This window comes from Xylocopa sonorina, unplaced genomic scaffold (genome assembly GCF_050948175.1).
Source record: "Xylocopa sonorina isolate GNS202 unplaced genomic scaffold, iyXylSono1_principal scaffold0014, whole genome shotgun sequence".
Lineage (NCBI taxonomy): Eukaryota > Metazoa > Arthropoda > Insecta > Hymenoptera > Apidae > Xylocopa > Xylocopa sonorina.
Window position 1 is genome coordinate 1,697,870 of NW_027490090.1, and position 24,822 is coordinate 1,722,691.

General features: G+C 35.8%; 3 protein-coding genes across 3 annotated transcripts; 2 read left to right on the forward strand and 1 right to left on the reverse strand.

Annotated features, from left to right (window-relative positions):
• Positions 1–580: 580 nt before the first annotated feature.
• On the reverse strand, positions 581–23,707 carry LOC143431699 (adenylosuccinate lyase-like). Its single transcript, XM_076908637.1, has 6 exons — positions 23,552–23,707; positions 2,530–2,733; positions 2,183–2,465; positions 1,502–1,653; positions 975–1,373; positions 581–891 (listed from the first exon to the last, which is right to left on the reverse strand). Exons 1-6 carry the CDS (start codon positions 23,705–23,707, stop codon positions 628–630), a joined length of 1,458 nt encoding a protein of 485 aa, XP_076764752.1. The 3' UTR covers positions 581–627.
• On the forward strand, positions 3,329–4,965 carry LOC143431727 (protein snakeskin-like). Its single transcript, XM_076908670.1, has 4 exons — positions 3,329–3,572; positions 4,290–4,496; positions 4,585–4,704; positions 4,855–4,965. The coding sequence occupies exons 1-4, from the start codon at positions 3,522–3,524 to the stop codon at positions 4,963–4,965; spliced, it is 489 nt and encodes a 162-aa protein (XP_076764785.1). The 5' UTR covers positions 3,329–3,521.
• LOC143431841 (uncharacterized) lies at positions 11,686–13,976 on the forward strand. Its single transcript, XM_076908803.1, has 3 exons — positions 11,686–11,890; positions 12,405–12,590; positions 13,747–13,976. Exons 1-3 carry the CDS (start codon positions 11,801–11,803, stop codon positions 13,972–13,974), a joined length of 504 nt encoding a protein of 167 aa, XP_076764918.1. The 5' UTR covers positions 11,686–11,800; the 3' UTR covers positions 13,975–13,976.
• Positions 23,708–24,822: the final 1,115 nt, after the last annotated feature.

The following is a 24,822-nucleotide window of genomic DNA, read 5'->3' on the forward strand; positions in this document are numbered from 1 at the left end:
TAAACCGCGACTGAAGTGAAGTCGCGCTGTGAACCGTAACAGTCGCTTAAAAATGAAAAATCATGAATGAAAAAGTAGAAAATATCGATCGACGATTGAGTGACTGTTACCTGCCATGTCTGCACAATCTGTTTACAATAAACGATCAGCTTTTGTACCTCTGTCTCTCTTTTTATGAGCTCTACTCTACCCGCTCTTCTCTTCTGCGTTCTCCACACCTTTCTGTCTCTTCTTTTGCCACTTTCGCCTAAATAAACACGCTGAAATTAATCTCTACGATCTGAAGAAGAGACACGATGGTATTACGTCTCTTCTTAATTTTTTTGGAGGATGCAACAGCTCCAAATGTGGCGCAGACTCGCCAAACGAAGAGATCAGAGTCTGCACGACACTTGGAGTGTAATTTTCCAGAAATTAATTAGCTATCACATCAATTAGTTGTAGAGAACGATGCAAACAGCTTTCACGAGAAGAAAAACACGTCGCACGCGGAAAAATTCCATCCATTCTGAACCCAATTCTGATTTTTGTAAACTTTTTGTTTAATAATAACAATCTTCCATGCAACGCGTTGTTTTTTGTACAAATTAAGTGGAATTGCGAAGAAGAGGACGTTCAATTGTCTGGTCAGACATTCAGTTCCACAGACTGGCCAAGCACTTGTTCATAATTTTTTAAAATAGGAGACACTTCCTCAGTTATGAATTCAAGAACTTGCTGAGGTGCTCTGCCAATGAACGTTTTGGGGTCCATCAATTGGCTCAACTGGTCACAAATAGGCGCAAAATAAGGGTCTCTTTGAATCCTCTCCACCAAATCATTGTCTTTTCCTTGTTGCTTCACTTCTGCACTGGCTTCTTGCGACAGCACTCGAATTTTCTCGTGGCAAACCTGTTTAAAAGCACAAGAAACGTTAGTCCAAGTCACTTTACATGAAATCTAGAAGAAGAGACATCGTTTGACCAAAATATTACTTGTCTATCGCCACCAGCCTTCACCATAGCCATGATCACGTTCTCGGAGGTCATGAAAGGCAGTTCCTGGGCCAAATGCTTGTGGATCACTTTGGGGTACACCACAAGACCCTCAGTGACGTTCTGAAGGGTCATTAAAATCACGTCAGCTGATAAAAATGCCTCTGACAAGGTGATTCTTCTGTTCGCAGAGTCGTCCAGAGTTCTCTCCATCCACTGCACAGCAGCTGTTTGCAAACAGTTGTTGACCAGTGTCATCAAGTGTCTGGCAATGCTGCAGCACCTTTCTGATCGCATTGGGTTCCTCTTGTATGGCATTGCGCTTGAGCCTATCTGAGTAGCCTCGAAAGGCTCCTCGATCTCTTTCATGCTTGCCAGCAGACGAATGTCACTGCATATCTAAGAGTAGAATGCAATTAATGAGCAATTGCTGCTGTGCGATGAAGCACGAATGACTGCGCTCAGAGTAGATGCGATTAGAATCGGTTGAGAAGCATTAAAAGCAGTGGTTTTTTAGATTATCTTGCCTTGTGCACGGTGGAGCCAAGGGAACTCAAAGCGTTCAAGCATTCTACGTCAACTTTTCTACTGTAAGTCTGTCCAGTGACGCCATAGTGCCTCTCGAAGCCAGCCATTTTGGTCACCAAGTTGTCCAACTGCTTCACTTTCTCTCCATCGCCTATAAAATGCAATTGGTACTTAAAGTAATGCCTTAGCAGAGGTTTTAGCAAAGAATATCCACTTTTGGGGAACCCAATAGTGCACATTTGCTGCTTTGAGGGCTTTAAATGCAGTTGGTGCTTAAAGTAATGCCTTAGCAGAGGTTTTAGCGAAGAAAACCCACTTTTGGGGAACCCAATAGTGCAGATTTGCTGCTTTGAGGGTTGTAAATGCAGTTTGTGCTTAAAGTAATGCCTTAGCAGAGGTTTTAGTGAAGAAAACCCACTTTTGAGGAATCCAATAGTGCAGATTTGCTGCTTTAAGGGTTTTAAATGCAGTTGGTGCTTAAAGTAATGTCTTAGCAGAGGTTCTAGCGAAGAAAACCCACTTTTGGGGAACCCAATAGTGCAAATTTGCTGCTTTAAGGGTTGTAAATGCAGTTGGTGCTTAAAGTAATGCTCTAGCAGAGGTTTTAGCGAAGGAAACCCACTTTTGGGGAACCCAATAGTGCAAATTTGCTGCTTTAGAGGGTTCTTAAAGGGAATTACCATTGAACAATTGAAGAAACGAAGCTTGAGTGCCTGTAGTGCCTTTGACACCTCGAAATTTGAGGTCGTCTCTGGCTCGACGAAGTGCTCTCTCGTCCATCAGAAGATCCTGAAGCCACAACGTCGCTCGTTTGCCAACAGTTGTCAGTTGGGCTGGCTGAAGATGAGTGAAGCCCAACGTTGGCAAATCTCGATGTTCCATCGCGAATTTCGATAAATTCGACAGCACATTGGCTAACTTTGGCAGCAAAATGTTGAACCCCTCGCGAAGAACAATTAAATCCTGCAAAAAGCATTTTTTATGCTTTGTTGATGCTCGATGGAGGCAGTTTTTGCGTTGTTTTTACCGTATTGTCGCCAACGTAGCAACTGGTGGCTCCTAAGTGGATTATGGGAGCTGCTTTGGGGCATTGGTTGCCAAATACGTGGACGTGGGCCATCACGTCGTGTCTCGTGGCCTTCTCTTCTTTTGCAGCTGCCTCGAAGTCGATTTCATCCACGTGCGACTCCATTTCTGCGATTTGCTCTGCTGTTATGTCCAAACCCAGTTCCTGTGGCAACAATTAAAGATTGTTAACGTTATTTAAGCGAGAATATTGCAGAGAAAGTGTTGGAAAAGTAGGAATTTGTTGGAATGGGCTTTGAGTTTCTTCAGCAGAAGAAAATTGAATTACAAGCAAATTTTTAATTTTTTCAAATTTTTTTTGCAAGTTTCAGATGCAACCCATTATTCTTCAGAAATCTGTCAAAAAATTAAAATTCTAAACTCATTATTTCATTAATTACACTCGAGAAACGATAACTCAAAGAAACCTCGACATCACCCACTCTCCAAGGCAAATAAATTAATTTTCTGACTGAAACCCTCAAAACTCTTGTCAGAATCTTGTAGAGGAAGGTTTGTAGATAAAGAAACCCCACAATTTATTTATCGCACCCAACGCAAAACAGAAATATGTTTAAAAACAAAATAAAAGTCACTTCTGACAATTTTCCCCTTTCTTTTTTGGTTTAATTAAAATGGAGGCTTTAAAGGGGTGCAATAAAAAATTCCACCCCTTCTTTTGATTGTTCTACACACGATCCACCATCGCAGATCGAGAAATATCGAGCATTGGGAGAAAAAATAACAATAAATGGTGGATTCTGATAACGCTCAGTTATCGTTGGCGATAATACGGTTGGTGTAATTGTGCAGGTGGTTTCCACACGTCTTATCCCTCTTTCGACGTTGTATCATCTGATTAGATAAGCAGGGCTTGGTGCTGGGTCGAAGGCAGCCGCCACGCAATTGGTTCACCTGTTCTCAACGCGAGAAGTTCGTGCAGAAACAGTAAACATGGTGTCGTTGGAAAGCATCGCGGGTATAGTGATAAAAGTGCTAAAGTTGGTGAGAATCGACCCTCAATTTGCATAAAAAACGAGCAAAACAAATCGATAATTCGTGGAACTTAAGCTGGACTTACGACGCGATGGAAAAGTAGGAATCGCGCTGATCGACGTTCTGTGAACTCGCAATTTTCACTGCAAAATCACCAGAAGAACCTTAACTTTGCCCTCGACAGTGAATTGTTATCAAATATTCGCGATAACATTTTTTAAAAATAATTATTTGAGTGCAGAAAAATTTTTTTCTTGGTATTTGTAAAAAAAGTGTTCGATATTTTGTAATAGTTTAAGTTGTAACAACTTTAGATTGACGCAATGTTACGTTGATCGATCGTGGCAGCTAGAATCGTTGAAAAAATGTTTATACATAGTTCTATGATTCATTTGGGTCCTTATCTGTGCACGATAAGGCGCCTTGTTTGCAGTATGATACCATTTGCCTTTTAGATATACAATGTGGCGATAGAGAATAGTACTTTCTGCTTAGAAAAATAGCAAACACCCAAAAAACCACTTTTAAGACATCAAAACACCAAAATACAATAATAAATCAATTTTTTTAATTACAAATCTGCCTCCATTTATGACTTAAAAAACGTAAAAAATGTTATTTTATATTGCAAAATCGTCTTATGCACGAATCTTCACGAATTATTCGATTTTACTCAATTTTTTGTCAAATATTATATGCTGTCGATAAAGTAGGTGGTGTTTGCAGGTAATCAACCTCATAATTCTGATCCTGTATCGAACAGGATACAAAGGAGAGTTCCTTGGCGTTGGTGGGACGTGGAATTTGAACGAAGACAAAAATCCAGACGCAGAAATAGTTGCTTCTGGTGTTTTAGTCGGATTTTTCATCTACACAGGTGTCGTTCTCATCACTTATTGCTTTGGCAGCACGAATCACAAGAAAACTCTCGTTGTAAGCTCACTTTGCACGGTTTTTATTGAACACAGAGTAATTTGAGGCTACTGAGCAATTAAAATCACTTATTAAATTAATTCTACAGGAAATTATTATGAACTTTGTGGGCACCTTTATGTTTGTTGCTGTTGGTGGCACAGCTCTTCATTATTGGCATGGATATCAGCCAGAAAATAAATACGACACTATTGTGCAAGAAAGACAGGTAAAAATGTTGAAAATTATATTTTTTGACGAGTAAATTAAAAAAAAAAAATTAAAATAAAAAAAGAAATTATCAAAAAAATATTTTGATCGTTGATTTTTACTCTTGCGTTGATTTTTGAGGTATTTAAATGGAATTTGAATTTTTTAGGTGGGTTTGGCTGTGGGCGCGCTATGCGTCATCGAGGGCGCAGCTTATCTCATCGATTTGATCTTGAGCTTCCTCCACTTCGCGAAAAACCAGGACCAATTCTTAGATTAAAGGTTCACGCAAGATTTGAACACCTCAGTCACAAGATGGCGTCCAATTTTCATTCAACAATTCAGAAATTCGTCAGAACTCGAAGGATCTCGTATTAAAAAAAGATCAAACAATTGTTTCTCTGACAATTCACAAAATTTCTCGAGATTTTTCAGATCAATTATTAAAACAAAGCTTCACGCAAGATTTGAACACCTCAGTCACAAGATGGCGTCCAATTTTCATTCAACAATTCAGAAATTCGTGAGAACTGGAAGGATATCGTTTTTTAAAAAAAATCGAACAATTGTTTAACAGAAAATTGACGAGATTTTTCAACGAAACGCTGTTGAAGAAGACTTTTCTAGATAATTATTGCTGTCCCATCGAAACTTTCGCATTAATTAATAAAAAATCATTTTGTACTTGAAGCACTGAAACTGTATAACTTAAGAAATATTTAATTTTTGTATAAAAGAAAATTATGCTACGTGTTTGTAAGGACATTTATACTGTAAACATACTATAATTGCATGATATATCCATGTACAGAGTGTTCAAAAAAAATCATTCGATCAAAAAACAGTTTAATTAAAAATTATGAAATTGAAGCCATAGAATCGAACGATTTTTTTTTAACACTTGGTACATTAAAAGTACTAAAAGTATACCAAATTTCAACCCTGAAACTAAAATGGTTGTAGCACTGAGAGCAATTTTTTGTATGTGTTATACGAACATCGAATAATTTTTTTTTTGAGCACTCTGTATACATGGAAACCCAATAAATCATTTTTCTATTAATAAAGAATACAATATTCTTCGACTGAAATTAATTTCGAATGATAGAAACTTCGAAATAAAATTGAAAATCGAAAATAAGTTCGACCAAGCAAAAATTTCAATGTTCAGGGTGGTTTCTTTTTTTTCGACGAACTTCAAAGCGACCGAGGACCAGTTTAATGGCCGTGTTCCATCAAATACGTCGCATGCTCAAAGATTTCAGCTTTCTACTGAAAGTATACGAGCTGGTAACAGAGAATTTGAATTTAGAAGTCGAAGAACGAGCAATTAATGGACATTTATCGATTAAATAGATAATATGCAGTGTTTGCATCCACGAATTGGCGAAATACAATGAATACACGATTCCAAGATGGCTGTGGCTCATTTACTGCGTCGATACAGCCATGTTCTTCCTTGTCTACCTTTTCATGGCCGCTGCGCACGTGTTTGAAAAGCCTCGCAGTCTTTCAGTTGGTCTCACACCTTTAATAATTATTATAAAATTATATAACAATTTTTATTACTAAGCTGTATATTTAGTTTTTTATTAAACACTGCATAATTTTTATTATGCAGCCATTTTTATTATTTATTTTATTAATAATGGACTGAGATATAAAAAATTAAAATTGATGGAAATTGGTTTATAAAAAAACAATTATTATAAATAATTCTTTCAGCAATTATTATAATAATTAAAATAATTAAAATATTGATGAAGACTGGTATTAAAAAAAAATTTAATTTAATTTTAAAAAAAAATTTAATTTGCAGGAGCTCACGTATTTTTCAATTGGAGTGGTTTTTCATTTAATTGGCGCCATTTCTGGAATTATAAGGGCTCATTATGAAGAGCCAGACGATTCTGAGGTCCCTCGAAGCGAATTGAAAATTGGTTTGCTCTTATTGGGTGAGTATATTTTTTTTATTATTCAAGATTTTGTTGTTTAAAAATTCTGAGGGTTTTTCTCTGTTTTTTAGCAAATCTAATTGTGCTGTTCTGCGAATCTGCTCACACCCTTTATATGGAATATGAGCAAGTGAAGTCTGCTTTAGTGGCCAGCAATGTCCAAACTTAGAATTGAAATATACTCTGTGTTTATATTTTGTGTAATTCTTTTTTTAATCCTCTAACGTTAAACTCGAGAAGAGGAATTTCGAAGAATAAAAATTTCGAGAAATATTTCAAGTTCAACTAAGCCACAATTTTTGAAAAATTGTCAAGCTTAATTGTGCAACAATATTTGAAAAATTTTTAAGTTTTGGAATTCTTCACTTTCTCTGTATTATTAATCAAATATAAAAATTTCAATACCTAAAAATTAATAAAATATAGTTTACAAGAAAATAAATTTCCTTCTTTTTTTTTTAAATTCAATTTTTACCCAAAAATCTTCTATAATTACGTTATTCACTGCATAACACAGAAAGATCGATTCTTGGAGCGCTCCAACTTCCGGTTTCAGCAGCCACAACAAACTATACTTCGATTCGAGTCAATTTCTTCAATTTCAGATCGCTTCAAGCTTCACAAATCTCATTTCTATAAGAAATGGGTAACATTCCAATAAATTTTCGCAATTTTGGATTAAACATAAACAAATGGAGCCTTGAAAAAAAATTGTTAATTTGGAGAACATTGTCTATGGTAATAAAAAATTTTTTTTAAATTTATAATAATAAATTTGGCGATTAAATTAATTTTTTTTCTCACTCAAAATCATGTGCTTTTTCAGTCACAAATTTTGCAATTAAATTAATCTTTTTTCTAACTCAAAATTATATATTTTTGCAGTCATAAATTTGACCATTAAATTAATTTTTTTTCTAACTTAAAATCATGTATTTTTCTAATCATATTTTTTCAATCAATTTATCCACCAAATAAATTAAAAAAAAAATTATTTAAAATTCCCAATAATAAATTTGACTATAAAATAAATTTTTTTCTAACTCAAAATCACATATTTTTGCAGTCTGCTTGCATAGTAGGCACAGTAGTGTACCTACGACCATTGGAGCCCTACTTTGAGGCCCCAATATTTGGAATTTTGGTCCCAACGTTCACGACTGGCTACATCCTCGTCCATTCATCAGACATTTTGCTTTTGCTGATGAAAAAGGAGCACATATTCCTCGTGAGTAAGTGAACCATCGAATCTAACCTCAAAATACGAAGTAACGATGTGAAAATCGCGAAGGAGACGTGTTTCGTTTCGACTGGCGCTGTTGGCAGCCTAATTTGCGGAATTTACCAGCTCCAAAAGTGGATTCTTTGGATAATCGATGACTCTTACGACTCTGACGACGAGGATTACGAGTAAATTTGAAAAAATATTTCTTTAGAAACCTAATTTATGGAATTTTTTACTTAAAAGTTGATTAAATTGGTTTTGAAAATTGCTTTCAGTGTTCCTGAGTTAATATTGGCTCTTGCGCTGCTATCGCACGCCATTTTTTTAATTGCTGTGCTGATTCATCGTGCAATCCAAGTTCGAGAATTGTCGAACCAAAATCAAACCCAAAATTAAGGAAAAGTTGACGAAAAAATTGTAAAAAGAAGCTTTGTTTTAGCTAAATCGACAGTCAACTCCAAAATTAAATATAATTAGAAAAAAAATCGAAATCAACTCCGAAATTAAAAGAAAAAAATTCTAAAAGTAAGCTACACTTTAAAGAGGCCAAAGCCATATTTTTGGCGTCCAAAAAATTGAAAATTGTTGCTCAGAGGAATTAATTAAGATGAAGATGAACGAAGACAGCGAGCGTTTGTGAGTGAAATTAAAGGAGGGCTTGAACCAGGTCCACGATATGCATCAATTAGCCCACTTGACCTGGTAATCATTATGAATCACCGGGTACAATCGCACGCCTACGATCTGGGCACATAATCGTGTTAATTAGCTGCGTTGTGAGACGAGAAGCTGGCCCTTTAAACGAAGCACAGAAAGAAATGTGGATTTAAATAATAGAAAAAAATTATTTTATTGTGAAAATCGCTTTTTTTTGGATTGCTCAAAAATAAAAATGTGAAATTTGTGTGGTTTGAGAATGGTAGAAAAATTATGTGATGGTAAATAAAGGTTGAGACCACACCTGCTGACCCAGTGAACGCATAATTGCCCCATAAAGTGGACCAAGAAATGATATATGGTGTTGAACGACCTTAATAGCCTAATATGTAAGGTCAAACCCATCTTAAAAACTAATTAAAAAGTATGAAAAAAATTTGTGGCCTCTAATTTGTCAATTTTCCACTTTGAAGCTTTTATTAATCATCACTCAGCCTTGAAAATTTTTAATGAATGAAATTTCGAATGAGATTGTTTTGAATGAGATTATTAACGTTGTAGCAAAAATTATTTAAGCTGAAATGTTGAAGAGAAAATGTCGAAAAGGTAGGAATCTGTCGATGATACAAAAAGAACAAGTTTTGAGTTTCTTCAGCAGAAAAAAATTGCATTATCAGCAAAATTTTGGATTTTTTTGAATTTTTTTGCAAGTTTTAGATGTAACTCATTATTCTTCAGAAACCTGTCGAAGAATAAAAATTTTAAACTAATTACCTCGCTAATTACACTCAAAAAACTATAATTCAAAAAAACCTTAACATCACTCATTTTCCAAGCAAAATAAATTAATTTTCTGAATGAAACACTCAAAAATCTTGTTATAATCTTGTAGAGGAAGGTCTGTAGATAAAGAAACCCTGCAATTTGTTTATCGCACCCAAAGCAAAACCAAAATTTGTTTAAAAAACAAAATAAAAGTCACTTCTGACCATTTTGGTCTTTCTTTTTGAGTTCAATTAAAATAGAAGCTTAAAAAGGGACACAAATAAAAAAATTCCACTCAAAAATATTATCAAAATCTTGCAAACAAAGATCTGTGACTAAAAAAACCCTGCAATTTAATTATTTTACCCAAAATTCTGAATTTTTTTAGAATAAGGGCACTCATTTGCCTCGATACACCCCTGTCAGCGTTCCAAAATGCACTCAAGAGTGTCTTCTAACGTTCACACCTAAACAAACGATCAATTGTTTGCATAAAACATCACTTAAGGCTCCTTACACAATAAAAAACGAGTCTTTTATTGAAATTCCTTAAATAATTCCACTCAAAGTGTGTCACAAACAATAATCCATTCACTTAAGCCTGTTCCACTTGCAAAACTCGAGATTGTGGTGCTCAATCACAAATTCATGATCGATATTATGCATACAAAAATAGTCCACGTGTTTGACTGCTGTGCTCGATTCATATTTGCTTAAAATTACCAGCTCGCAGTTATCCATTTCAATATTTGCACTGTGTATGTGTCGTGTCATGGTCGAAAGCTCGTAGAAACGTTCTTTATCAGTTTCTTGTGCAATCGACGAGTCATAAACGACTTAAATGAGCCTCAAATAAGTTCCAGTCCCTTAAGAGAAGACCAAAATTGTAAAATTAATTGTAAAACGACATTAATTGTGCCAGCTGAGTCGACGAAATGTGTCTTGAAAGACGATACATCGCGTGAAATCGAGAAAAATGACTGAAACAATCTTGCAACGCTGCCAAAGTGTAATCTGAGGCGCAAGGTTAACGCAAAACCACGTGAAAATGGCAATTTTCGCGCCAGATTTCGTTCAAATCGCCCTGTCTGCGCATGCGCGTCGAAATTAAATGCCACAGACTCTAATTACCAAAAGAATTTCGCGTAAAAGTCCAAAATCAACTGCTTAGACGTTCTTAAATTAATTAAAAAACTCGCATGCAAAATAGAACCTTCACTAATTAAAATTCTACTGGCTTAAAGTAATTTATGAAACCCAAAAATCACTTTTTTTTACAATTATTGCAGTAAAGCATCGCTAAAGAAGCAATTTTTACGATTTTTTGAACTTTATAACTGATTTAGCTTCACAAATACCGACAGTGGCCACCTACAGTACCGACCACCACTAATTTCAAAAATTGTTTAACCCAGCTGACTTCTACTTCACTCATTTACAAAATACTAATAAAAAAAAGGCACTAAATACAAAATTCAAGTGCTGAACCTCCTTTTTATCGATCTCTGCACTTTTTAAGCCATAAAAAGCTCCTTCAAAGCAGCAAACTTAAAAAAAAGGAAGCATAATTCATCAAATAATGAGTTAAAAGACAACAATAGCAGTTTCCACAGAGAAAAACAAGAGAAATTGTTACAAAATTAACAAGTTTTGAACAAAAATGAGAGAAAGAAGCTCATAGAAGACTTAATTTCGCAGAAATGCGCTAATTGGAGTCGCTGAAAAGCACGAAAAGGTCGCTTTTCGCACTGAAAAGACCTGCCAAGCAGCTGGCAATTGTGAACAAGGCTGAACAAAGTCGCCAGACCGCCTGCGCGACTTTTCCGCACTCCATCGCCCCTCAGTGTGTCACGCTTCGCGTTCCAGTTTAAGTTTGCCCGCCGCGCGGAGCGGATCTGCGCTGTTTCTGCGTGAATTTCGCTCGTTTACGACTTTGTGCTGCCATTTTTCACGATTTCAAGCTTGTTCCATCGTCATAACAATGATAAACATCGATTGACACGCACTGTTAAGCTCAAACACTGCAAATGCACAAAAGCAGTAAGTCCAACGCGGCACTTAGCGCTATTGGGTTCGACATTTTCTCGATTTACTCGGCTATGGAGCGAGATTAAAGCTTGAAATTGCAGTCACAGGTTCTACGCGATGCAAGCAATCTTTTGACCACCTTCGATCGAGTTACATCATCTGTTTTGCGATCGTGCGACGCTTACAATGAGTCAGTGCGAGGCCAGTTGACTGCTGCGCGTGGAAAATATATCGATCTATACAAGGTGGACATTATTACTGGCTGGAAATCGAGAGGAAAGACTGGTTGAAGTGTTTTGAAGTAGCAGAGGGCGTGAGTTGGTGGTTTATTTATGAGAACTGTTGTATTATCGCGTTGTAGATTGAAAAAGTCGAGGTGAGAGGATTGAAAACCAGGTGCGGATAAAGTTGAGAGTTCTGGTGATTTGAAATCATTGAAATTGGTCAAACTGGATGACAACAGAGGAAGACATCGAAGGGTTAGAATGGCAGACGAGGATCAGCAGGCTGAGACTGTTCGTGGAGAACGGAAATTGATTGGTTATTTGCCTATGGTGATGAAGGTTCTTGAAATTGTAAGTTGGAAAGTTGGATAATTTAGAAATAATTAGAAGCCTTCTAAATTAGTTTAGAATAATTCAAAAATTTCTAGAAAAAATTGCAAACCTTCTAAATTAATTTGGAAAAAATTCAAAGCTTTTCAAATTAATTTAGGAGGCTCTCAATTTTTTCTAAATAAATTTAGAGAGAATTAAAAGTTTCAAAATTAATTTAGAAGGCTTCCAATTTTTTCTAAATTAATTTAAAGAGAATTAGAAGTTTCTAAATTAATTTAAAAAATATTGCAAGCCTTCTAAATTAATTTAGAAAATATTGCAAGCCTTCTAAATTAATTTAGAAAAATCCAAAAGCCTTCTAAATAAATTTAGAAAAATCTAAAAGCCTTGTAAACCAGGTTAAAAAATATTCGAAGCCTTCTAAATAAATTTAGAACAAATTCAAAGCTTCCTAAATTAATTTAAAAAAAAAATTTTTTATTTTATCAGCAATATTAAAATATCATTTGCCAATTAAAATAATACTCCACAGATCTTGGCAGTGTTCGCGATTGGCCTAATCGTCGACCCTCTGAACTCGTTCCAAAAAATCCTGATCAGAACGCACTTCAAACTGGACGACGCAGCCATAATCTACATCTCTCTGGGCGGTTACGTAATAATCAACACGATGTTCGTCATTTGCCAAATAATGGGCGACAGAATACCAAAACGAACAGTAAGTCTCCATAAAATCATCCAAAACTCTCTTCTGCCTCAAATTTCAACTCAAAAATGAAGCACAAACGTTTCCACGCCTCAAAACAAATCTTCTAAACCGGAAATTGACTCGCACGAACGCAGTCGACGCAAATAAATCGAAGAAGTGACATGAAAGATCGATAGATCGCGTGACGATCGTGAATCAGCGACATTTAAAGATCTTTTCGATACTTTTAACTGTTTTTTTCGACATTTCTGCCATTTTTTAAGCTCAAATCAAGTCGATGCAACTTAAATTAGCGCAATTTGGTCCAAACTGGACTTAAATTTGGGCGAATACCTTCCTTACCGACGTCAGAGAAGAAATAACGCCTTCTCGATGGAATTTTTCGCTGATTTAGTGGAAAATTGATGTACAGGGTGGCAAAAAATGTCTGTGAAGATCGTTAAGTAGTCAAGGATAAATAATGATCGAGCACTTTCTGTTTTCTTAGCGAATGAACGATGTAATTTGCTGGTAAACGACTATTAAATTATCATATCGATGCTAATCAGTGAAATGCGATTTCAGATTTTAATGGTGGCTTTAGAAAGCTATCCAAGTGCTCTAAGTTGGTTTTAACAGTTCGATGATGTTACTGAATGCATATTTTTAATTTAGAAAAAATTCGAAGCTTTCCAAATTAAGTTAGAGAAGATGAAAAGCTTTCTAAATTAATTTAGAAAATGTTCGAAGCCTTCTACATTAATTTAGAAAATATTCGAAGCCTTCTAAATTAATTTAGAAAATATTCGAAGCCTTCTAAATTAATTTAGAAAAAATTAAAAGCTTGCTAAATTAATTTAGAACAAATTGAAAGCCTTCTAAATTAATTTAGAAAAAATTAAAAGTTTCTGAATTAACTTTGAGAAAATGAAAAGCTGAATTAGAATAAAACCAAAGTTCTCAATAAATCAGAAACAAGATGGCGTGCCTTTTAAGTCCTTGCAAAATCAATTCTTCTTCTTATTTACACTAATTTCTTTCAAGTTGCAGAGAAGAAAAAGCTACTTATGTTTGCAAATCTAATATTTAATGAATGTCTGTGCTTGTTTCTGAAGAAAAAACGAAGTAAAAGTGGAGCATCGATCTGGATGCATTCGTAATTAAAATGGATCTGCTCTGATTGCAGTTGGCCATGTTTTCTGCGTTGGGGGCGCTGCTGCACGTCGTCGCTGGAAGTGTAATCGTCTACGATTGGAAGAAGATCCTCGACCCTTATTTCAGTAACGAATTGTACCCAAGTAAACAATACATGGACATGTTCATTTCTGGAGCAGTGTTCACGTTTTTAGACGCTTTCGTCTTCATTTTGGAGATCTTCTTCATCGTCAAATCCTCCAACAAGACCCAAGAATGAGAAAATACTCATTTTTTCGGGTCAAACGAATTTTTTTCTGACAATTAATCTCGTAAAAAATTAAAATACACGATTTTTAGGGTCCAACAAATTTTTTTCTGGCAATTAAGCTCGTAAAAAATTAAAATACACCACTTTTGGGGTCGAACAAAATTTTTTTTGGCAATTCATCTCATAAAAAATTAAAATACACGACTTTTGGGGTCCAACAAATTTTTTTTGGCAACTAATCTCATCAAAAATTGATTTTCTACATTAAAAAAAAAAAATAGAATGAAAAATGTCGAAGAAAAAAGAAATTACAATAATAACAGACTCAAAAATAGTTAAATAAATTTTCTGAACTATTTCAAAAGCAATTTTTTAATAGAATAACAGTTGAAATTTAAAAAAAAAAATAGCTCCACCAAATGTGTTCTAGATTTTAAACAAAATGAATTTTGAGTCCCAAAACGAACCCAATTCAAGAGCCAAATATTCAAAACTTAGTTCTAAGTCACAGTTCCGTCCAATTTTCCATTAAATAACATAGTTCAGACCTTTTTTATTAATTAATTAAGGGTAGAAGCATTTTTAATGAATGTACAAATTAAATTGCACAGGCTGAGTCAGCTGACTCTCTTTTTTGGTCATCCACTGCTTCAAAAAACAAGGTTTTTCAATTAAAATAATTTTTTAATAACATTTTTTCATCTCAAACTTATTCACAATTTTTAAAAAAATATTTCAGAGTTTTTTAAATCTACAAAAAAAGAAATAAAAAGTTTTTCTAAATTTTGCAAAGAAATTTCTGAAAAAATAAGAAGATATTTGGATGACTCAACCTGTGTCACAGAATTTTAGGTTAAAAACAGAGCATAGCTTTAATTAACAGTAGTGAAATAATTATTAGTAATTGTTTAATTAATTAGCTAGTAATTAGAAACGTTTGTGGTCCAAAGATTTTTTATTTTATACTTCTCAAGCCCAGCCACCGAATTATAAGAATAATTTTGTATAATTAATTACTCAATTTGTACAATTAATAGCATAAATGTAAAAAATCTCAGAATTGCCATGAATATTTTTCTGTACATTTTTGCAGCTGATTCTAATTATAATAAATAATTAAAGAATAATGACAATTTTTTGTAGACATTTTTGAGTAGAAAAATTTGTTAGATATTTAAATAAACCGGAAATTGATGTGTCTTTATCAAAATACATTCCGTCCAATGAAAGGATGGTCTCGAAATGACTTTCGAGTCGTTTTTGAGACTAATTAAATTTTGCATTTATTTATTAAATTAAGAAAATGGAATTTTACGTTTAACATATGCCATATACCGTGTGTACATTAAAGATGTAATAAATTGTGTATTAACTGTGTGCTTTGTTGCTTAATTTTCGCTAGAAAAATATTATAATTAACTTATCAGATTTAAGTGGTAACGAAATTACTAAATTCAAGTAATTAACAAAATCTCATTCGAACTGAACGCAATCGCAAACCAATCGATACTCGACGCATCAATCAAAATACGAAGCCAAACAAAAACAGAAAACGTGAAACTTGGCGAACGATTTGGAGGTTCGTTCCTCGAAGACCACTTCCGATGGAACTCGTCGCGATCGAGTGACCATGCAGGACGAAGGTTCCGTTAATTCCATCGACAAATCGCCCCCCTAATTTCTATCCCCCCCCTGCTGTTCAGATCTTTGCGATTTCTCCGTTTTAGACTCGGACAGGTGGTACCAAAAAATATGCCCCTTCAAACGGACCTCGAAAGCTGGACAGGAAATAGAGAAAAATAAAATAAACAAATGCGTTCGATTGGTCGTAAGACCACTCAGGATATTCCAATTTGTGAGTAACTAATTGCAGGATTTATTTGTCAAATTTGAAGAATTTTTAATTTACAAAATACTCCAATTTGTGAGTAACAAATTGCAGAATTAATTTGTCTGATTTGTTGAAGAATTAAAATTGGAAATACTTTTAAATTTAAATAACACTCCAATTAATTAAAATTGGAAATATTTTTAGATTTGAAGTAATGTGAAAGTTGATGATTATTTTATTTAATTAGATGGCAGTGTTGCTGATGTTCGCGATAATTATTTACATGATAATGGTGGCTGATTATAAGATGTCGTCTGTGATGTGTATAGTGTTAATTGTATTCTCTGGAGTGTACGTGTTCGTCCTGGCGATCGATGTAATTAGTCAATTTGCTGGAGGAGAATTGCACACTGTGCCTGTAATTATTTTAACTAACAAGTATCCTTTTTATTTGCCATTGGCAATCTGGAGAACGTGAAAATCATTTTTAAAGTTGAACTGGTGTTGCAAATATTTAATTTTATATCTTGAAAATTATTCGAGGATATTGTATTTTTTAATAATTAATTTTGCTACGAAAAAAGTTTCTTTCTTAGAATTTAAATAATTATTTCTTCTCATATTTAATTTTAAAATACGAACGAAATATTATTTTTTTATATTTTATTCTGCACTAATTTATATCTTATCCTCCACTAATTTTTTTCCATTATATTCTCCAGAATATTGCATTTTTTAATAATTAATTTTGCTATGAAGAAAAAGTTTCTTTCTTCATTTCTTGAAATTTAAATAATTATTTCTTCTCACATTTAATTACAAAATACAAACGAATGAAGGTAATAAGAATAAATATGGCTAAAGTTCGCTCGTGTTGGGCGTTCGAGGTCTGCCAGCGTCGCTCTGTGCACCTCGACTTCCGGTCTCGCTATGGCAGAGATCAATACAGGGGGAAGTAAGCTGACGTGATATACAGCACAGTAAAAGACTCATAAATATGTAATTTCCCTCAAACGTTTGTGTTAAAAGCTTAAAAATAATGTTTTTCTTAATTTTTCTATCCAATTATTCACTTAAATATTTTTCAAGAGAACTTAATAATTTTAATAAAAATCTGGACGATTTTTAAAATCGTTTATTCATCGTTCAAAGATGGAAAAATTGCTAATTTTGCCTCTAATAATTTTCAGAAGTGAAAATTTGAATAAATAATCTTTTATTTCATTTTATTTGAAGAGAATATTAAATTAAATTTAATTAATTATCTAATTATCCTTGCAGATGTTTCTCTTCTCCTTCCTAGGCACAATATCCTTCGCAATTATTGGAGCAATGTTATTATTCTCATACACCACTGTGTGGTACACATTAACAATAGCATGCCTTTCGATTCTGGCGTTCATTCTGTTTCTAATCGACGTCTCATTAATTCTAGCGTAAGTTGACCTCTTCTCCACTAATTTATTCGCTACTAAAGTTCTCTGTATCCTTTATCTTCAGATTTTGGAAACATACTTGCAATTTGTGCCATCAGTGCTGCCATTCGAACCAAACTGAACTGTTGTTTCAAAAACGTCACCCAGTGTGCACAGAAGTAAGCTCAAATTTAATTATTTCACGTGAAAAATAATTAAGTTGCCCAAATTACTATAATAAAATTTTTATTGGTCTGCTGGACATTTAATTCCATTTTTTTTCAAAAATCTTGCACAACTTGAGCAATTATGGCCAGACAAAAAAAACCAACCAATTTTCTACAACTTTACCTAAAAAAAAGTCTACTTTTTCGAATCTACTCTATCACAACGCCATATTAAATTTTTCTTTTCAATTAAAAAATAATTTTCCAATAAAAAGAGTCCCTCAGCAAACTTTGAACCCAAATTCCGCCTCAAATATTAAAAATTGACCTCTCAGCGTGCTAAAACAAGCATTCCTCTAAGCAATTGCCAATTGTAGAACACCAAAATATGCAAATACAAAGAAAGTAGTGAAATTCTAAGTTGTAGTCGATAAAATCAGCCACTAAAAAGCTTCTGCGCAATTTTAACGAGACCAGTAGCGAGTAATCCATGCCCTGGATCGCCACGTTCCTTTCAAGGTGTCTCTCTACAATCTAGACGGTAAAATGCGACCTGACGACCAGCGTGAGTGGCGTGAAACTGCCCTCAGACGACGAAAACGCGTACCCTGACCACAGTTGCAGGAAATGTCGATATGGACGTCGACGAGAGTACGTGGACTGCCCCACAAGTGCCAGAAATCTGGCCCAGGTCGACGTGGTCGACGTGCAAACGGATCAGAGGCCAACCACGGACATACAAAGCCAAGTGAGTGCCATTTGAACCAAAAGCAATAACGTCCAACTCGAGAAAAGTCGAATTTGTAGCCAGCACTAAGAGTTTGCGAGGTACCAAAGGCTTCAGACAGGCTGGAATCGAGTTTTGCTGCTCTTGTGATTAACGTTTTTGATGATTTACTGCCTGATTAGACTCAACAGCAAGTGAAAGAGGCGCCAGTGCAAACAGTGAGCAGATGCGAGCTGTGCAATCGCAAAATGCAGCTCTCTTCGAGTCCATCAGCTACGATTCAGGCTGTCCAACATCCTGCATGCTCGCCTTGCCCTGCACTTGTGCAATTTACCAGAGGAACAGCTTGTTGCCCAGGGTTAGACAGACTTTAATACCCCAAAAGCGATGAAATCGACAAAATTGTGGACTTAAAAGCCATTTTTTTGCTCTGAACAGTTGCAGATGCGTCACAGGAATAATCCAAGTGCTTCAGCAGAGTCAGCAACAGCAGACTCAGCGACAAGAGCAGTTGAAACAGGACAAAGAGGCCTTCAAAGAGCAGAAACACTGGGTGCAAGCTGTGGACGAGGCAACAAACGATGCAACAACTGGTGAGAAAGCTTCAGACCCTCGAATTGCAACTGCAAACACGTCAAATCGAAAGCAAACACTTGGTTTTCGACAGCAGCGAAGTAAAACGTGGCTGCAGTGACTGTTTACTGCAATTGTTCGACGAATAAACCAGAAAAATCGCAGGTTTTTAATCCCAATCGTGTTTCTTTGGCAAAGGCAATCAACGTCAGTCGACTGACACTGAATTAACCGGTGGAACGATCACAAAACTGACTCTGGCGTCTTATTGTGTGACTCCAAAGAGGGCTCACGAGTCGACTCAGACAGCTGTTAACGATTTGGGGTCAACCATGTGAGTCAATTGCCTCAGAGAACCATAAAACCCAAAATAAAGTAACAATCTTGCCTTTAATCGACAGTAAGAAGAGTACTGAGCCAGAAGAGTCCAAAAAAGTGAGAATAACCACAGCAAAAAGGGAGAAAGAGCGAGAAAAAGTGGATGCAAAGAAGAAAAACGATGTTTCACCAGCTGAGAAGGAGAAAACTAAGGTGACGAGCAATGCTGGCAAGAAATTGGGCACAATTAAGGCTTCTGCGAAGAAAGCAGCAGAAACCAACGCAGCAATTGAGTCTGCAAAGGTGGAGGAACAGGAAATTCCTGTGAAAGAAGCAGTGAAACGTTCTGTGACTGAAACTGAGGATGTTGGGACAGAAAATGCGATGGAATCGCCAGTAAAATCGATAGACTGCATCCACGAGACGCTGGGGCAGATAAAACCGACAAAACTGATCTCCCCGCCAAGGCAAATGGCGGATATCATCGAAAGACTGCAGGAAATCGAAGGCAGCAAAGTGGAGAAGGCGATTGGTGACTCGAGAATTGAAAATGAGCAGGCACAGAGGGATGAAGAGGAGGAGGAGGCACTTAACAATGAAAGTGCTGACCCCAATAAGGTCCTGACTGCTCAGAAAAAGGTGGTGGATGACAAAGAGTGTGGAAATAAGTGTTCAGGTTTGAAAGGGACAGGTTTGGAAGGTTTAGAGGAGTCAGAAGCGGCTGAATCTGCGTTGAACCCTCGCATGGAAACGCAAACGTAAGGAATTGTGTTAAATAATAGCAATTGCAAGCTTGAGGTGTTCAGAAAATTTAGATTTTAGCGATATGCAGCAGAAATTTTGTTTTAAGTTCTCTTAATTTGGGGAAAATGATGTCAGTAGCTTTGTTTTTCAATATTGAAACCCAAAATGTGCAATTTTTTAATTCAAAAAGAGTCCTTGCATCGATTTATCACAAATTCTGCTAATTTTCGCGAACACTTTGCAAATTAAAGCCCAAAAACTAGTCTTCTAAAGGACAATACCTACATTACCGACCAACAAGACTACCTTAAACTTAAAAAACCTTTTGCAAGACTTAACACAGTTTTTCGCAAGGCACAACTGGTGCATTTCTTATCTAACTCGACCTCGAAGCAAGTACCAACACTGTTAAAGCTGATTGCACACCGGAAATCGCTTATTGCTCGACTTCTTGTCGACTCGAGACTCGTCCCCCTTCGTTATCTAACGCAGTAACTCGTTTTCAGAGAGGAAACCGCTTCCAGCGGCAGAACTAAAAAGATTTACGGCTTCCGGAAGAAGAACCGGGTCGAACCTATCGCGTGAGCAATTTAAACGTTCCTTAAAACATTTTAATTAAACAAATTACTGCCACTACGTGAAAATTAGAAGAAGAAAAGTGGTAGAAAATTACAAATTGCTTTTCTGTGGCTCTTTCTTAGGTGCAAATTGTACGTTTCGAACTGAAAATTATCACATTTTGCCACAATTTTTTCAAAAAAAAAATTTTCAACGGCTATAACCGTCATTTGTCTCTGAATATCCAAATGTTTCAAAGTGAAAAAAAACCAACTAATACGCTGTTTTGCATGCTGCTATTTTTTTTCTAAATGCGTTACTCTATAATTAAACAAATGCACGCGTTAATACAGTTCGTACTAACGCTGTTTTTTTTTTATTAATTAAAATGTGCACGACGGCTATAGCCGTCATTTGCGTACAGATAGCAAAAAACACGGCGGCTATAGACATCAATTAATTAAAGTGTTAAATATAATTGCAATTTGCTTCAGACACGCTAATACTGACGCTCAAACCTCAGATTCCCACGAAATCCCCGTATCTCCTAATAAAACAGAGGCTGAGGTAATTGCATGCAAGCAAACTTAAAAAGTGCTTATTGTAAATCACTTTTTGTGGTATTTTGCAAAGATATTGTTATTGTTTTGTAGGAAATGCTTGCGGATGAGCTCGATACCTCTGATGGAAGGTCTGGGAAGGTTTGTCCTGCTTGCAAAATGTTGCAGGTAATTTTAATGCGATTACAAAGCGTAATTTGCATAATCAAAGGAGTTTCGCTTTCAGGTACCAAGTCAGTATTACAGCGTTTGCAAAGACAAACGTGGAAGGGTGTTCTGCGAACACTGTGCACCCTCGAATGCAGTCAAGGTACAAAATTGATCGTAAAGAAATTTCTACGCTTGATAATTGATTTAACTGATTACGTTAGGTGCTGTACAAGAACGTTGACCAGAAACGCTGGCTGAAATGTGCTGCTTGTGGCAATTCTTTGCGTACGAAGGCCCAGCATGTAAGAAATCCAATTATATCCCTTGGTAATAATTTGTTTACTAGATTTTCCTTTTCAGAACTTTCGAAACAAGTCTGATAATTGTCCAAACTGCGGTCAAAAGCAGATGCGCACTCAAATGCCTGTGTCTGCTTAAAACAGCATCGTTGTACATAAATAACTAACTTGTAACTTAGATTGTTACAGCGAACCAATTATTAATTACGTAGAAACACTTCTCAGTGTTTTGATGTATTTATTTCTCCAAAAGATTGAGAGATCGTCGATTACAAGGCAAAATTCTTTTTATACGTAGTTGTATGTATATAAATATAATAAAACAGTATTGTATCCATTTTAACATTGTTTCTAATCTTCGTTTGAACTTCATGCTCTTCTTTATCTTCTTCAAAAGCTTAAAGTGCAGCGAACGACAGCAGAAAAAAAAAAAAAAACAAGGGATCTTGCGATGAAGAATTCTTGAGGATCGAATAAAAAAAAAAAAAGATCACCAGCCTCGTAAGCACAATTAGAAAATAAAATGATGTGTGTAAAGGTAGATAAAAATCTGTGCGATTACAATCAGTAAGAAACGAGTAAGCTTGTACAAACAAAACAGCTACAAGATCCAGAACATTGATTGCGAGAAAAAAAAATCAGCTATCATCCTCTTTTAAATACTGATTAGCAAAAACGTATTCGATCGTAGAACTTAAAAAAAAGAAAAAAGGCAGTTATTCTTCGTACAAGCCTCTGTTTGCAGAGATAAAGATATCAAACTCAAGAAAACATTCGCACGACTGCCAATTACGTACTCTCTCAACTGTGTATTACGTAATGGCATTAAATGAAGCAATCGAGAGATTAAAATATCACAAAACAGGCAAAATCTCTTCGTTTCAAGCTTCGCAAGATTTTAGTAGAACCGTGGCTCATTTTCACCGAATACAGTGCCTTTCGAATAAACCAAAGCGTTCTCTGAATTTATTCTATTCTCATAAGTGGAATTGTAATTCTGCTGCAGGCAATTCCCAATCGTTTGATAATTATTCGCGTATTCGAGATTGTGCGCATCACTGTAAGCAATTGCAGGAAATTCGCGGTGGATCTGATTGGGATAAGCTGCAGAGGAGAACCAATTCGAGTTCTGAATTGTCATCGAAGGCTGAACATTGTTCGTTGGAAATCTCTGCCAGAAATGTTGCTGGTGCAACAATAACGGCTCTAGAATTTTGTATCCCTGATTTTGATCTGAAGATCGCACGGATGCTATTCTGTTACTCTGTGCAACGATATCAGACCCAAAATTTGCTAACTGACGATTAGCTTCGTTCGAAGAAATATTCTCCACAAGAATCTGTTTATTCTTGCAAACGTTGAGATTCGAGCTCTCAATTTCATCCGTAATCTTCACGGATCCAGAAAAGTTCTTTACAAGATCGTCTGTTGGGTTCCAACGAACATTACAATCATCCGTGTGCAATTTGCATCGACAAGAACAATCCGAAGAACATTTATTACTAAAAATATTCTTCGAATATCTTTTTTTCTTGTTCAAATATGTACTAATAGATGGAAGTATCAGGTTCAAACGATCTTGCTGAGGAAGACTGCGCTTGAAATCCTCGTAGACTAAAAACCGACTGAAATTCTCTTTGCTTTCGCGATCGCTAGCTACGAGTTTCATTAACGAGCAATTGGGACACTGTACATTGTCCAACGGGTGTTTCGAGCTATCTAAGGTCTTCAAAGACCTCTCTACTGCGCCTGTTATCGGTCTTTCTCTTCGATGAACTCCGCTAGCCAATTTAGTCGCACGCTGAGCAATTACTCGCGTATCAGCTGACCTCTGCCTGGATCGAGCCACTACTTTCTTACTTTTCAGTGGCTCGACGAAGGTTTTGGTTATCCTTAAGTTCCCTTGGTCGTCGCAGACTCCGCATTCTTCGAACTAAGGTTGATAATCGAGAAAAATGGGTTAAAAGAGAATCGGAGTTCGCTGATCGAGGCTTTGACGAAGAGAGTTGGCGTTCGCATTAGAAACGGAGTACAGCTTCGCATTGTGCTCGACAATGATGTTATTTGGTTATATTTGTCGTAGAATTGCGGTTTGACCCCCCCCAAAAGTGTGGTGGTTCGTTTCTCTTTATTGTCAGTAAGAAATTACAACAAATACAAGGAACAGAGTAGAAATTAGTGAAGAACGACGTGAAACAGAGGAGAGGGTTCTGGTTAGTGCGATCTCGACGAACGATTACGAACCATCTCGGCTGTGGCCAAATAAACCCACAGCTTCCGCCATGTGCTGAACTTGCGTTGGTCGCTGAAGTTGAAGCGCATCTCCTTCGACGCGTACCTCGTCGCCAATGGGCTTTGGTAGTCCCAGTGTTTGCCGTTTTGTTGTTGAAAAGCACTCATCTTGGCACTGATTCACAATTTACGCGATTTACGGGTGATTTGTAGGACGATAGTCGAGGTCGAACGAGAGAGCACTGACTGACGCGACTGCTGCGCGGCGGCCATTACTGGCGGGTGCGCGCGCAGCGCGTCTACTGGCGGGCATAAGAACTGCGTTTGAATTACTTTAATGATTTATTACGAATATTTATGAGAATTTCTGGAGTAATTGATTTTAGCTGGAAATTTTAGCTCTTTTGGGTGTTCTCGACTGATTATAAATTATTCTTGGATGTTTTTGTCTAATTGTAAATTATTTTAGAACTGGAATTTATTTTGTGAGACGAAATTATACGAAAGAACGAATAAAATTGGAATTAAAGTTGAGAATTTTAATTGAATAGTGAAAGAAACTTGTGAGAACTGAAGAGAGTCGATTATTTGTGAAAATGTTGGTTCTTTTGGTTGTTTTTGTCTAATTGTAAATTATTATAGCACTGTAATTAATTTTTCGAAAGGAAATGATAGAAAAGAACGATTAAACAATGAAAAAAAAAATGTGTAAACCCAAAAGAGCGTCGATTATTTGTGAAAAAATTGTTAATTTGCAATAAATAATAAAAAAAACCAATTACAACCATGAAAAAAAATGTTTTTTAGTTTACAAAGCTGACTGAAATATATAATTTTACTCTCGACAACAAAAAAATCAATTTTTCTAAAATAGATAAACTTAATAAACTCAAATAAACTTAAATAAACCAAAAAACCTATTTTTTCTATTCTACAATTTAAAATCTCTTCATTTTCAATATTTACATTACATTTTTTCAATTATTAAACGCTCTCAAGCATATAATTATGTTATTTTTAAATAGAATATTATTATTGCATTAATTACGTCCACGAAAAGTCCCAAAACAGGAATTACATAATCAAATTGCCTCGTTGCCATGGCAATTATTTAACAAAGAGCAACGACAGTCAATTCTCTCGTTAAAACGCAGATCGAATCGTGGATTCGAGAGAAAAACGAACGACAGACAATCGCGACGTGATTCGTAGAAACGACTTAGGAAAATGAAAGTTGGTCGCGTCCCATTTTCTCGTGGGACCACCATCGAAGTTACGTAATC

What these genes read in the sequence shown, in the direction of transcription:
- LOC143431727 (XM_076908670.1), top strand. Translation starts at nt 3,522, where the DNA reads ATGGTGTCGTTGGAAAGCATCGCGGGTATAGTGATAAAAGTGCTAAAG. An exon ending in ATCACAAGAAAACTCTCGTT is followed by an intron (nt 4,497 to 4,584) that starts GTAAGCTCACTT and finishes TTAATTCTACAG; the next exon opens with GAAATTATTATGAACTTTGT. An exon ending in CTATTGTGCAAGAAAGACAG is followed by an intron (nt 4,705 to 4,854) that starts GTAAAAATGTTG and finishes TGAATTTTTTAG; the next exon opens with GTGGGTTTGGCTGTGGGCGC.
- LOC143431699 (XM_076908637.1), bottom strand. Translation starts at nt 23,707, where the DNA reads ATGAGTGCTTTTCAACAACAAAACGGCAAACACTGGGACTACCAAAGC. An exon ending in GTTTCTTCAATTGTTCAATG is followed by an intron (nt 1,654 to 2,182) that starts GTAATTCCCTTT and finishes TGCATTTTATAG; the next exon opens with GCGATGGAGAGAAAGTGAAG. An exon ending in TTGGCTCCACCGTGCACAAG is followed by an intron (nt 1,374 to 1,501) that starts GCAAGATAATCT and finishes TTCTACTCTTAG; the next exon opens with ATATGCAGTGACATTCGTCT.
- LOC143431841 (XM_076908803.1), top strand. Translation starts at nt 11,801, where the DNA reads ATGGCAGACGAGGATCAGCAGGCTGAGACTGTTCGTGGAGAACGGAAA. An exon ending in TGATGAAGGTTCTTGAAATT is followed by an intron (nt 11,891 to 12,404) that starts GTAAGTTGGAAA and finishes AATACTCCACAG; the next exon opens with ATCTTGGCAGTGTTCGCGAT. An exon ending in ACAGAATACCAAAACGAACA is followed by an intron (nt 12,591 to 13,746) that starts GTAAGTCTCCAT and finishes CTCTGATTGCAG; the next exon opens with TTGGCCATGTTTTCTGCGTT.